This window comes from Aulonocara stuartgranti (genome assembly GCF_965226115.1).
Source record: "Aulonocara stuartgranti genome assembly, chromosome: 15".
NCBI classification, from domain to species: Eukaryota; Metazoa; Chordata; class Actinopteri; order Cichliformes; family Cichlidae; genus Aulonocara; species Aulonocara stuartgranti.
In genome coordinates, this window is record NC_138951.1 from 41,260,688 (window position 1) to 41,275,034 (window position 14,347).

Below are 14,347 nucleotides of genomic sequence, written 5' to 3' on the forward strand. Positions count from 1 at the left end.
CGTCAGGACAGAGTTTTCAGGGATGGAGCCAAACACATGCAAGTTGTTTTCATAAAGAAGCCAGTGGATAATACTTCTCAGCAGCGTCTGCAGAATAGATGAAACAGGGAGACTTACTGAAAGCAAAGAGCCTTAAGACCAAACAACACTCACTTCTGGTAAATGGACCAGCTGATCACAGCTGGAAAACACCAAACTATTGTTGCTGATGGGAGAGCTTTAAAGAGATTTTAGAATCAAAATGCATTACAGCTTAAATAAAAATGCTTCTTTTTTCAAATCTAACTGGAAATAACATTCATTTTCCTGTCCAAACAATAATGCACTGACCTCTGCCTTTAGTTCTGTGTTTGCTAACTGCTCTGACAGATAAACAGTTAGTGTAGTGAAGGTGTCCTGGGCCAAGTCCATAAATAGCAGAGAAAAACAGTGAGCAGGAAACAGTGGCTTTCTGCCATCATTGTCAATGATAAATATGCCTGTTCATCAGCACAGCTGCCATAGTGCTGGGTGGTTGAGTGCATCTATGAGGAGCGACAGCTGTACACAAAATCGGTTGCTGCACAATTTCAGCTCATTTTCAACCAGGTTGGTTTGTTTCAATCCTTTAATTATATTCATTATACAGGATGCTTTAGTTTAACATGCACATTTTCATACTGAAAAATAATCCCATTGTTATTATTCTGCAGGTGTTTGTGTATCCTTCAGTTAAAAAGAGAAAACCGACTGAAAAATATAAAATATGTTTCTCTACAATTCACACCAATCGACTGTCCCATTAGAATTAGTTTTCAAACGAGAGCTGCGACTCATTTAGTCACATCAGAGCTACAGTCCAGTTTTAACTTCTTTTATAGAAATCGAGACTCAAAGGAAGTCAAGGTTAACAATGCTGTGGACCTCTGCATGCTTCGATAGCTACAATTCAGTTACACTAGTTAATTATATGTTAGTGCCATGAAAAAGATATTTACATTCACAGGTTTAGTTCATTTAGGGCTCCAAAAATATTAAATATACAAAGATGCAGAACAGTTGAGAGCACCAACCTTTCACTTTGGAGAAGCTGAAACTGATTATTTTTCTTGATTAAAGCAATAAATCATTCATTAAAATTACCGTATGTTTTTCTCATTTTGCCATCCTGAATGCAGGTTTTCAAAATCACCGTTTAAACTAAGAAACAGAGTAGCTATCACTTTAGCCAAATGGTGTGTATACCTTAAAATATGAACCACCTGCAAACACAAAACTATCTGAATTCTTCAAACCTTCAAAAGCTGCAGCAAAAGCCAACAGGAAATGTTTAATCAGCATCACTTTCTTGCCACCATATAAAGATTTGTGAACCGATTCAATTCTTTTTATTTATATAGGACCAATCACAACATCGGTCTCCTCGAGGGGCTTCGTGTTGTTAGGTAAAGACCCAATAATGCAGAGAAAACATGAGAACAGAGAAAGAAAACACTCCTCTGTTCTCAGATCTGATGTTTTTGGCTTGAAGGCAGACAGCCAGCTGACCTCTGACCCTCCTTTCTACTGTCCAAACAGAGGAAGTGCTGTGCATTCAGATGAGGTCAGGGGTTAACCGCACTCTCACACAGCATGGCAATACTAAGCCAAGACCGGAAATAATATGTCCATGATTGTATTTTTTAAATTAAATTAAGATAAGATAAGATAAGATAAGATAAGATAAGATAAGATAAGATAAGATAAGATAAGATAAGATAAGATAAGATAAGATAAGATAAGATAACCTTTATTAGTCCCACACGTGGGAAATTTGTTTTGTCACAGCAGGAAGTGGACAGTGCAAAAGTTATGAGGCAAAAATTAGAATACAATAAGAATAAATACAGTACACAACTGTACAGAATAGAATAAAATAAAATACTATATACAGTAGAATAAAATAAAATAAATATACAATAAGATAAGAATAGAATACAAATACAAATACTATATACAACTGAGTAAAAATACAACCCTCTAGTTCCATATGATGAGAGTACTGGATACACGGTGTTGTACTCCGTCACTCTGGGATAATCTAAATGTGAATTTTGTCTTATGAATCAAGTGCCTTGTATTTGTTATTTATTGGTGGTGCAGCAGTATTAACCAATGATAGAAACGTGGCGGTCAGAGACATGGTCGCATCAACTCAAACCTACAATTTTAAACTTCTTTAAAACCTTCTTTGAAATCTAAATGCATTTTAACATGTAGTTTCTAATAAGGTTCAGGTTGTTTTCCTCCCTTTCCTGGAAACGAGATGAGCCGATCAGTGCCACACATCCACAGTCGCTCTGATGGCCGCTTGGTGTTGGTGTCAAAAGTGAATCAATCTCCACTGACTCTGATTTTAAAATACAAAACTTTACAGCACAAATGAACACGTTTAAAGTTTAGTGCAAAAGCAGTCTCAGCAAAGTGAGCTAATTCAAACCAGGAACAGTGGTGCTGATGTTAGCAGCAGATATACCAAAAACAGAGGCTTAAGAGGAGGAGCAGCTAATCTACTCATCAATCCCGAGCTCTCCCTGTCTGCCAAAGCAACCTTGAATGTTGCTGAACCCTGAAATGCCCCCAATCCACCAGGAGTGTGAGCGTGTGCTTGGATGAATGTGTGTGTGAATGTGTGGGTGACTCAGGTAAACTAAAACAGTGTCATGTTGTCACACTTCCTGCTGGCTGTGTGTTAGTGGCTTCATATTCCAGCTTACCAATAAAAGCAGTGCTGTGCTCTGCAGCTGATTGTGTTGTCCAAAAACAACCAAAGTTTTCATTTCTGTTTCTAATTGTTTTGTTCAGCGTTGTGTTACTGCTGACACTAAGACATCACTAATGAGATAATGTGGTTCAGTTTAACAGAACGCATAAGAATCCAGCATGTCAGACAGTGAGTGAAGTACTGTCGCTTTGTGAGGAGAGATTTGTGCAACCCCTTGCACAAGCTCAGATTTGAAACAAGTTGTTTTTGGCTTGTGACAGTCTCCAGTCCCTGTGTGCCCTTTGAGGCTTCATCATCTCATGATTTCATACCTCGGACTGATTCCGAAGCAGTGATGATTTTACAGCACCACCTGCTGGAAGATCACATACTCTACACCTTCAAACTCCCAACACAGACAAGAGTTCAATAATTATTCATGGTATTATTTTATACACTGTGATCATTTAACAAAATTCTGTTAAAATTATATTTTAAAAAAATTGTGACCATCAATAGTGATCTGTGTATTCGTTCAGTTTCTGGGCCTTCAGCTGGCACTGCAATAAAAACAGGCATGATTCTGTGGTGAAAATGACTGAATGGGCTCCAGAACACTTCATTGTTTGTGAACACAGTTCACCATGCCATCGATAAATGCAGGTTAAAGTTCTATCATGGAAAGAAGAAGCCATTTGTTACCAGAAATGCGTCCTTCCTCTCTGGGCCAAAGCTCGTTTAAAATGTGGGGAAGTAGAAACCTGTTCTATGGTCAGAAGAATCGAGATTTGTAATTCTGTTTGTAAAACATGCATGCTGCATCCATCGAGGTAAAGGTCAGAGAAAGAGACCATATGGCTTGTTATCAGCACTCAGTCCACAGTCCGTATCTTTGTTGGTATAGGGGTGCATTAGTGCAGCGGTCCCCAACCCCCGGGCTTCGGACCGGTACAGGTGTTGTGCCAAACTAGGTATCCCCGACAGAATTTGTTTCCCCTGCGTAGGGAGCACACGCTGGACTGTCCAAATCACGGACAAACAGTATCCCACATTGTTGATTTTTCGTTTACAAACACTTCTTATAATGACCAACTACTCCTGACATTTTTGAGATGTTAGCTCTTTATACAACGAAGTTATAGTGGGATACAAATAATATCAGGCTGGTCCTGCCACAATTTGTTCCCCCTGTGTAAATCACGGACAAACAGGATCCCACATTGTTGATTTTTTGTTCACAAACACGCATTACTCCTGAAACTTTGGAGGATTTAGCTCTTTATATAGTGAAGTTACAGGAGAATAAAAATATTTATCAGCCAAAATGTTAATGGTTTATTAAAATAATCCCATCTGATACCTCGTGAGCAATAAATATATAATTTTCTGTTGTAACCTTCAAACTGAATGGTAACGTAACGATACTAATTTTTCACTTTTTCACAAAATGAAAACATCAGTACTTCCTGCATACTCCCAGCACAGGGGAAACAAATTATGTCAGGGATACCTACTTTGGGACACCGGTCTGTGAAAATATTGTCGGGCATAAACCGGTCCGTGGCGCAAAAAAGGTTGGAGACCGCTGCATTAGTGCATATGGAACTGGCAGCTTGCACGTCTAGATAAGCATGATCAGTGCTGAAAGGTGTGCAGAGCAATATATGCTGTCATGTCTGTGAAGGTTCTCAGTCATCCAGGTCATTGTAGTCAAAGGAGCTTGCAAAGAAAAGCGTCTGGACTTTTCACCTCTCATCCGAGAAGCTTCTTCAGTTCTAAGGTCAAATGGGTTGGGGTTTGACTGAACCAAAGCTTAGTGTTTTTATCACCTTTAATATTGTAGCAATACCTCGGATGGGCTTTTTTCTGTTTTTGCAGCTTAAGATTGGCTTGTTTCACCCATGGAGAGCTCCTTTGACTGTTATCGGTTCACCGCATAATCTTCCAAATGCAAACACAACACCTCAAATCAACTCTTTCAAGCCTTTTATCTGCTCAATTGATAATGACATAACAAAGGAATTCCTCACAGCTGCCCATGAAATATTCTTTGAGTCAGTTGTCTAATTACTTTCGGCGCCTTTAAAAAGAGGGCGCATCGAACTGAAATGTGGATAGCCCCAAACGAAGGCTGAGAGTTATGTCCATGTCCATTATATGTTTCAGTCGACAGGTAAAAAAACAAACTTGTGTCAGTGTCCAAATATATCTGGACCTAACTATGTTAAATGTTAAAAGTATGTCTCTTCTGATTAGTACAAAACCTTCTTTGAAATATCTTGAAATTTTCAGCATTTTTTTTAAATGTAGCTAACATATGAATGAAGTGTTACCACATTTACATACATGAGAACTAAAGGTCTCACATGAGGGAAAAACATCCAGCGTTCACATACTGAGCCATGTGTTGTTATCCGTTAGTCTTGTTTTGAAACACTCTGGTTTCACAGCAGCAGCAGCTTCCTCAGTCAGTTGATGATGGAGTCTCTGCTGGTCCGGGTGATCCTGCTCGCTCTCAGTGGTGAGTTCTACTTTCTGTCTTTTCTGTCGTCAATTAATGAATTCAAATTCACACTTCACTGACTCACCGACTTTAAAACTGGATGTTTAACGAAGACGCTGTCGACAGGCTGAAGCTCTGTTCGCCACTTTAGGCCAATTTAAAAGGATTTTATGGTGAAAATCTGTTCAAAATGAAGCTTCCTGTGTGCAGGATTAAGAGATTAGAGTGCAAAAGAGAAAATGTTTATTGGCTTACAGACTTACAGGTTTGATTGAATAAACATTCATTAAAAATTAATTTAGAAGGTTTTCCTCTGTTTTAAATCTTGGTCAAACAAACTAAACGCTGATGTTGTTTAAAGTTGAATGCAAAGAAAACAGGCACATTTTTTAATACGTTTCCAAAAGGTTAAAGTTTTTGATCATAATGGTAATATTTTGAGATTTTTTTTAACATACTTTAATTTTTAAGCTATTTTCTTCTTTAACATTTATTCAACAAATCTGGACCCAAACATTTCTGATTTTATGACATGTTATAACATTTTTTCCCATGTTAATTTTTTATTTTTAACACTCACTTTGTAGGTTTTGATTTTCCACTACAAGCTTTTTTTACGTGTTCATATTACTTTACACAACATTTCAGTATGTGAGGAATATCAAACGCTTTGATGTTGTTCATGTAAAGGTTTACAGAACCATGCAGCTGTCGATCCCTCATCGACCATCCAAGTGAGGCTTGGAGAGAATGCCACCCTGCAGTGCCCTCTGCTGGACACCTCCAATTTCACCATGCTCACCACCACCACTGCCCCGACCGCGCCCACCACCCTCAGCTGGTACAGGAAAGCACCAGGACAGGGACCACAGCTCCTTGTCTCCTTCAGGTCTATGGATAGACTCAAACTGAAATACGGCAACGGTGTTCCCCGCAGTAAAGTCTCTATAGCGGCCGATGGCTCACTGGTGGTGCAAGGCTCCAAGCAGAGCGACTCGGCGGTTTATTACTGTGGAATCAGCCGGGGAGATGACCGGAAGAAGGAACCAAGGCCACGGAGCCGCAGAAGGAAATAATGTCAGGAGTGAGGATCGGCTTTACTTGGCTGCTTGTTCCGACTGTTTCTCTGCTCTTCTTCAGTTCCCCTCATTTTTAAGCCTCATCTTTGAACATCATACGCAGAAGAATATCTGCACCCCATCTCACAGTTTAATAAATGTGCTTTTTTTGTGCAGTGACTGAAAACAGTGAGCTTACATGTACAACGGCCAAGTTTCTGAGATTTTTAATTAACTTGTGTTTGAATTAAGAGTGATTTAAAGGCTGTGCTTTTTCAATATCCATGCGCTCTCACAGTCCGGCCAAATGAAGCTGTTGCTGTAAAGGTATTTGCTTTGTGGCACTACTTTTTCTTTCCCCACCATTTCTGCTGGCAGATTTATTGCTAGATTATAGCATCAGCAAAGCTAAAAATGCATAAATAAAAACTGCCTTTCTTGTACATTGCAGTACGCTATCTTTTCTTTGATTCTGTCTTTGCCAAATACAGGAAACACACTTGTTCACCCAGCAAGAATGCTTGCTTCCTGTTGATACCTTCCATAATAAAAACTGTTGATCCAAACATAGTTTCAGCCTTGTGTGCCTGTTGTTGTGTCCTGTCTCTTCCCTGAACTCCTCTGCCACCCATTTCCCCTGAGAAACCATTGCACAGCTGCAGCAGTTAGCCAGGCTGTGTTTGGTCGGTGAATGTGCTCTGACAGCAGTGATGTGGTTTTGTTGGTGTCTACTGTGTTTTCAGCATAATTTAGTTGTTTGTGTGTGTGTGTGTGTGTGTTTTGATTTGGTGGATATGAACGTTCCCTTTCACTCCTGCTATTGTCCTTCTGTCACACTCCACCCTGTCTGCACGTTCCTCTTCACCTCTCCTGTGAATTGACTGCTGCTTTGGATGGCTGACCCCAGGTACTTAAACTCATCCACCTTCGCCACCTGTGCTCTGTGCAGCTTCACTGTTATACCTTTTTCTCATTCACAGATGTGTGCTGTAATACCAGGACATTTCATTCCTTTTACTTACAGGCTTTCTTCTACCTGCTCTTTGCTGTTGTTACAGATCACAGTATCATCTGCAAACATATAGTTCACAGAGACTGTTGTCTGACCTCATCTGTCAACCTGTTCATCATCACCACTGCAAACAAGAAGCAGCTCAGAGTTGAGCCTTGGTGTAAAGTCAAAGCCTTCTGTCACTCTTACTGCACACCTCAGCGCTGCCTCTGCACAACCTTCATGTACTTCTCTGCCACTCCTAAATTTATACCATGAATGTCGAGGTTATCTGAAAGTTTTTTATAATCTCTTTTATATTAATAATATGCACAGGGAAACACATGTAACAACATTTTTTGACCTAATGAAGAATAGTTTAAAAAAAAGAGTTATTAGTTATTAAAGTAAAAAACTTCTCATTAGTAAGCAGAAACCTCTAGAGCTTGTCAAAATCTGACGCACCTCATATCATTAAATATCTAACCATATATATTTTACATTATTAAAATTGAAAATACAGATAAAGCATGACTTAAAGATTCATTGCTACAACTTACTTTTCACCCTTCTATTGTCCTTGAATTAAGGACAGCCTGCCTCTGTGCCATGGGGGCATGTAGGCCAGCTTAACTTGAGATTTATTTCTTCTTTAACCTAAACGTTTCACATTTAAAGCTCGAACCCAAGTGACTGAAAAATAGCTGTGATGTCATAAAAGCTGCAGGTGTTCAAGCAAGCAGACGAACAACATCTGCGCAGATGTCATGAAGTGAAGTATGCATCAAAATCATATTTCTAAGTGGATGCGCCCTTTAAAGACGTATTTTCCTGTAAGCTGCTATAACATGAAAATTTCTTTCAAGACAATCTTACACCATTTTAAAAACTCAGTACAAGATGGTAATAAAATTACAAATGTGTTTGATGCAGAGCTGTTATACTTCTGGTGTTTTTTGTGTTTGTGCTGTAAAACAAAAATCAAGTGAAATGTTAAATGAAATGTTTAATCACACGTAGTCTTTTAGTTTTATTTGCTCTGAAAGTTTTTGTCCTTAAAGTCCCCAAAGTAATTTTAGTATGTTTTATGTGAAATATTTTAAAAATACTCATCAACTCTTTTACTTGAAATAGGAAATAAACATTCAACATCAAGCATCTCAAGAAAATTATAATCAAAAACGTAATTGCCATAGTTACAATCAGCGCTGTATTTATTGCCAGTCTCCTTAAACTGTCAGTAATCTCTTGCATCAGTTACATTTTATTTAAATGTAACAAAGATCATATGTAACTTGAACTATATTATATTATATTATATTATATTATATTATATTATATTATATTAGATTAGATTAGATTAGATTAGATTAGATTAGATTAGATTAGATTACATTAGATTAGATTAGATTAGATTAGATTAGATGTTGTGTTACAGTGTATCTTTATGGGAAATGTTCAGCTAATAAATCATAAAAACAGTGTTTGTGAACATGCAAACTGACGGTTTCACTGGGATCTTATTTAGGGTCCAACAGTTGAATTAAGAAAAAACTGAAAATTTCCTGTTTTTCTGTCCTTCACCAACTGACTAAACCAACGGTCGATGTGATCCAAGAGCAGTTTCTCTCCTCTGGAGACTGTTGTTGTTCTGCTCCAGCAGTTTCTCATGTTTCTATTTTCCAGACCCTGAAGTTTCCTGATTTCACTGATGAGAGATGATACGACACAGGAGATCTGTGGGCATCAGAGTGACAGCAGGAACCACGGGGACACACTTATCAAAGGTAAATATCTAAGGTCGAGGCAGCTGAGAAATTAATATCAGTATTTAAGGAAAACGATATGATTTAGAAATGTTCTTGGAGTACCAGACTTTAATCTGAAAGATGCACAGGTATTATTCAACAGCATTATGAGTGGTGTAGGCTTTTTACTTTAATCTTTGTTTACCAGGATTTTTCTCTCTTCAGCTAAATCTTTAGTGGAATCGTCATGGAAACTGCAGTGACTTTCATCATCCTCATAAGGTAAGATGCTGCACAGAATAGTGAACTGTTCCTTTAACACTCACGTTTGTTCCACTGTTAGTAATGGTGGTTTGCTGCTGCTGCAGCTGCTGCACTGTTTGCTCAGTTCCCACCAGACAGACTTTCTCTTTTTCGATGGTTTTTGGCCCTGGGACCCGGCTGGTGGTGCATGTTGATGAAGAAGTGGCTGACTTTGATGCTGATGATGACCTTCTCAACCATCAAAACAAGTCAACAGGTACAGCTCCACTAGACAAACTGCACCACGGTCAGCACTGTGTTCGTATTCTGTTTGGATTTTGAGAGCTTCTCTTTAGAAACTAACAAAAACATGGAAACATAAAACAAGATGAAAGATCGTCTTTGTTTCTTTGTTTTTCCCTTTAGACCAGTATGTCAGGGGTTTAATTATCTGTAGGGGAGACCGGGGATAGTTGTAACATTTTTGACATTTCTGTCTGTAAATTGAAGCTCTTTTAAGGTAGTGGATTCAAAATGTAATGCAAAGTCTGCTATTAAATAGTGCAGCTATTTTCTCTGCAGCACAATTACCCATTGCATGGTATGGCCTCAAACACAAAGAGTGAAATGTTACAATTAACCCCATAGTCTGGGTTAGTTGTAACATATCCTGGGGTGAAATGTAACACAATGAAATAAGGGTACTAACAAAACATTAACATGTAATCTTTGTTGGTCTTCCTTGAGTTTGGCCTCATTGGCTCAGTGGGCATTAGAACCTACAACTCTTGCACCAATTTTGAACATAACAATGAAGCTGAAAAAATGTAGTTGTTCACCAGCATCACAATTCCATTACTTTTTATCCTGGCTTACCTTGGTGTGGTTTGCAAAGTGCTTCAGAAAGATGAGGAAATCTGTTTCTTGCACCCATCCTGACTTATTTCCACTACCAGTACTTCCTACTGGTCCATCTCTGACACAGTGGTCTGCATAATGTATGTGTGGGAACACAAACAGTGGAGGAATTGTGTTGCCAATGGCATTAACCACATATACAAATGCGACCAGTGAACCTCTCTCTGCTGATGTCGTTGCCCCAACTTGTTTAATATAAGTTAAAGTAATAGTGTGGTAACATCTGCATTATTGTTACAACTGACCCAGACTGTAGCTGTTACAACTGACCCAGACTCCTATAGCCATGAACTCGCTAACATTACAGCCAACGGCTAAAACATTAGCACTAAAGACCTACACAGAATATATCCCCATAGACATACAAATAACATAATTTAAGTTTGATGAGTTTAACTGCAAAGCAGATAATGCTATTAGAAATTGAAATAAAGTAGAAAAACTTACTTTTTGGCATACAAATTACTTTTTTTCGTGTTAAATTGTCTGTGTTTGACAAAATGTGCTGATTTTTCACATGTGATAGCAGAACTGAGTTGGGCATGCACAGGATGAGTCACATCATTTGAAACTTAGCCCTGATTGGAGAAATTGGAAGTGTTACAACTGACCCACGTTACAACTATCCCCGGTCTCCCCTATGTTGAGTCCAGGCCTCTCTGGACTTTAGAACTGAAAAACTAAGAATACAATGCCACGAATGGCTTGTTAAATATTTCAGATCATCAAACAACTTTTAATAGAAGACAAAGATAACCAGAGCAAATATAAAATGCAGTTTTTAGATGATGATTTCATTGAATAAGGGGAAAGAGTTATCCAAACCTACCTGCCACTGTGTGAAAAGAAATTTCCCCCTAAACTTAATAACTGCTTGTGCCATCGTTCAAGGTGTTGTGAAGGATTTTGCTCACTCTTACTTGTAGAAATACTTTAATTCAGCCACAATTGAGGTTTTCCAGCATGCACAGCCTGTTTAAGGTCACTTCAAAACATCTCAGTCTGATTTACGTCCAGATTTTGGCCACTTCAAAACTTCATTTTGGTTCTCTTTGGAGCCACAGATTCAGGGGTTGGACTTTGCGGTGAGTTTTGGATCCGGCTGCATAACCCAAGTCTGCGTGAGCTTCAGTTCACAAACTGATGACCAGAGATTCTCCTTCAGGAATTTCTGGTAGAGAGCAGAACTTACGGGTATGTCCAGGAAAGAAAATTGCCCTGAGGCAGCAAAAAAGCCCAAGACCATCACAAAGCAGCCCCGAGACATCACCCCCGCGTTTGAGTCTTCATAGGATTTTCTTTTTATGAAATGCTGTGGTAGTTTTACCCCAGATATAACAGAATACAAACCTTCCCAAAAGTTCGACTTTTGTCTCGAGAGTCCACTGAACACTTTCCCAAAAGTCTTACAGGTGTTGATGTTTTTATTGGAAAATTTGAGATGAGACTGGAAACCCCCCCATTTACAGCGGTCCAGGAGAGCTTTTTCCGGACGATCTGATATCCTCGTGTTGGTGTTGTTCCCTCGTCATCATAAATAATTTTGTTCCAGGTTCAACATTGCAAGTGACCAATCACCTTCTGCTGAACAAACGCCTTAAAAAAATCTACTTCACTTGCGAGAAGAGAAAGCGCCTCTGTAAGGACAATATGTATAATGCTTACTGTTTATGAAAGGAAAGTATCCTGAAATGCAAAGAATTCAAGTTCCTGGATCGGCGGACAGAAGCGGTTTCTCTTCTCGCAAGTGAAATTGACTTTTTTTTAAGGCGGTATTTTTCAAAGGCACAAAAGGGGGACATCACAACAATGTGATTGGTCACTTGCAATGTTGAACCTGGAACAACATTTATTATGATGATGTGGGAACAACACCGACACTCGGATATCAGATCATCCGCTTTTTCCACCCTTCATAGATGGAAATAATCATTTTAAAACTATTTTGCTTTGACTTGGATAATCTTAAAATTTATGCAGCTTTGACCTTAAAAGATGTTTTAACATTAATCCCTGAGACAACATTGTTGAACTTTTTCAGTTGAGTAGCTACCACTTCCCCTTCTTTATCTAATAAGGGAAGTTTGAGGGTCTGACACATGTAACTATGCAAAAAAGAAAAACCCATTAAAACTCAGGAAGGGGGCAGATACTTTTTCATGGCACTGTAGAAATCACAGTAAGCAGTACAAAGGCGCCTGTCTGGGATCTGATGTTTGTGTTGTTGTTTCAGTGCATTTTACCTAATAATGGAAGTTTGGAAATTCATCTAAAATATTAAACACATCCATACAGTTCTGCCATTTTCTTCTGTTAACATGGAAAAAATACTACAATGTTCTTTGTTTCCAGGTTCCTCCAACACGCCGTCTATTCAGTTGTTGTCGTCCGTGCGGCTCTCTCAGCATCCACGATCTGCTCCCCTCCTGGTCTGCCTTCTGACTGGACTAACCTCTCCTCAGCAGCACATCCTGTGGGGCCTGAATGATATGGTGCTGACATCAGTACGCCCTGAGCGGCCATGGAAGAAGTCAAAGCGGGGCTACAGCGCCACCTCAGTGAGGGAGGTGTCAACGGCAGACTGGAGGCTCACATCTTCATACTGGTGTGGAACAACGCAAGGAGGGAAAATGTACAGACAGAAACTCTGCTCAGAGGCTGAGTAATGGCTTGGAGGCCACGGGTTCAATTCCTGGAATGACATTTAGGCGTCCTTGATCACGATTTGAGCTCATATTACTTAAACTCAGTATTTTTCTGATGGGAACGTTTATATAAGGTAAAACAAACAAACATAATTATGAGGAATAATTCATGAAACAATAAAACTGATGGTAAAATTGTATTATTACAATTGCTGTTTCTCAGATTCTCTGCTATGAAGGTGTAGAGAGGAAATCACAGCAAATAATTAAATGAATCCAAAGAAACCTTAAACTGGTATTCTTACTGGACATGATGGTCAGGCTGATATCTTCTGTTTGAATTTAATTAATGGGCAGCACAGTGGCACAGTGGTTAGCACTGTTGCCTGGGTTCAATTCCACCATCAGGCCGGGGTCTTTCTGTGTGGAGTTTGCATGTTCTCCCCGTGTTTGCGTGGGTTCCCTCCGGGTACTCCGGCTTCCTCCCACCGTCCAAAGACATCCACTTTGTGGGGAAAGGTTCACTGAAAAATCTAAATTGCCCATAGCTGTGAATGTGAGTGCGAATGGTTGTCTGTCTCTGTGTCCCTGCGACAGACTGGCGACCTGTCCAGTGTGCACCCCGCCCCTCGCCCTATGACAGCTGGGATAGGCTCCAGCACCCCCCGTGACCCTGAAAAGGATGCGCGGCAGTGACTGGATGGATGGATGGGTTAATCGGTAACAAATCCAGGCTTTTATACAGAAAGACACACGGTAACCTGAAGCACATATTTCATGTTTCATAGTCATATTTAGTGTGTTATTTAGCCGCAGCATGATGGAACAGTGGTTGTTGCATCACAGCAAGAAGGTCTCAAGTTTGATTCCACTGTGTAGCCAGAACTTTTATGTGTGGAGTTTGCGTGTTCCCCCGTGTCTGTGTGGTCCCATGCAATTAGTGAGGGTAGGTTAATTGGCTCTAAATTGCTCATGGGGGTGAGTGTGAATGGTTGTCTGTGTTAACCTGTCCAGGTTGTACCCCACCTCTCTCCCTGTGGTTTTCATGGTTCAAAGGAGAAAGGGCACGACTTCCACTTGCATTCTCTGGTTGCTTACCAAGTCCTCAGTGTGCCCCTAGCATGGGAAACTGTACATTTTAACACTGGATGACTTCACATGTAGTCTGTACTAAAAAGTTGTAACAAAAAATCAAAGCAATCGATTCTGTGATGTTGAAAACGTCACCGTGCTCTCTGATGCATTTTGTCCTAATCATTGTTGGAAATGTGAATGCAAGAATTGTTTTATATTATCTTTCTATAAATATGAAGAAAAGTGAACAGAAACTCTCAAAACGAAACCTTTGACCTTTCACCCCGAAGCCCGTGAGCTAACTGGTCAACACACAGGTCAGGTCAAACAACAGAACCTGGTCAGGAAAGTTCACTGACAGAGTATAAACGTGGATATACTCAAAGGCATGTTTGCATTTCTGTAGATTTTTCTCTAACCAACAGATAATGCTCAGTGGGTTAAC

At 39.6% G+C, this 14,347-nt stretch overlaps 2 protein-coding genes across 3 annotated transcripts; both read left to right on the plus strand.

The window, feature by feature from the left end:
- Window positions 1–525: 525 nt before the first annotated feature.
- sid1 (secreted immunoglobulin domain 1) lies at window positions 526–6,841 on the plus strand. Of its 2 annotated transcripts, none has more exons than XM_082507115.1 (3): window positions 526–588; window positions 5,176–5,243; window positions 5,916–6,841. In XM_082507115.1, the coding sequence occupies exons 1-3, from the start codon at window positions 527–529 to the stop codon at window positions 6,299–6,301; spliced, it is 516 nt and encodes a 171-aa protein (XP_082363241.1). In that variant the 5' UTR covers window position 526; the 3' UTR covers window positions 6,302–6,841. The 2 variants fall into 2 exon arrangements, with proteins under 2 accessions (XP_082363241.1, XP_082363242.1); XM_082507116.1 differs by having other exon boundaries at window positions 5,179–5,243.
- A 1,894-nt stretch (window positions 6,842–8,735) lies between these two features.
- On the plus strand, window positions 8,736–13,116 carry LOC309689646 (uncharacterized protein). Its single transcript, XM_082506216.1, has 4 exons — window positions 8,736–9,061; window positions 9,248–9,304; window positions 9,391–9,542; window positions 12,536–13,116. The coding sequence occupies exons 2-4, from the start codon at window positions 9,270–9,272 to the stop codon at window positions 12,847–12,849; spliced, it is 501 nt and encodes a 166-aa protein (XP_082362342.1). The 5' UTR covers window positions 8,736–9,061; window positions 9,248–9,269; the 3' UTR covers window positions 12,850–13,116.
- The last annotated feature ends 1,231 nt before the right edge of the window (window positions 13,117–14,347 follow it).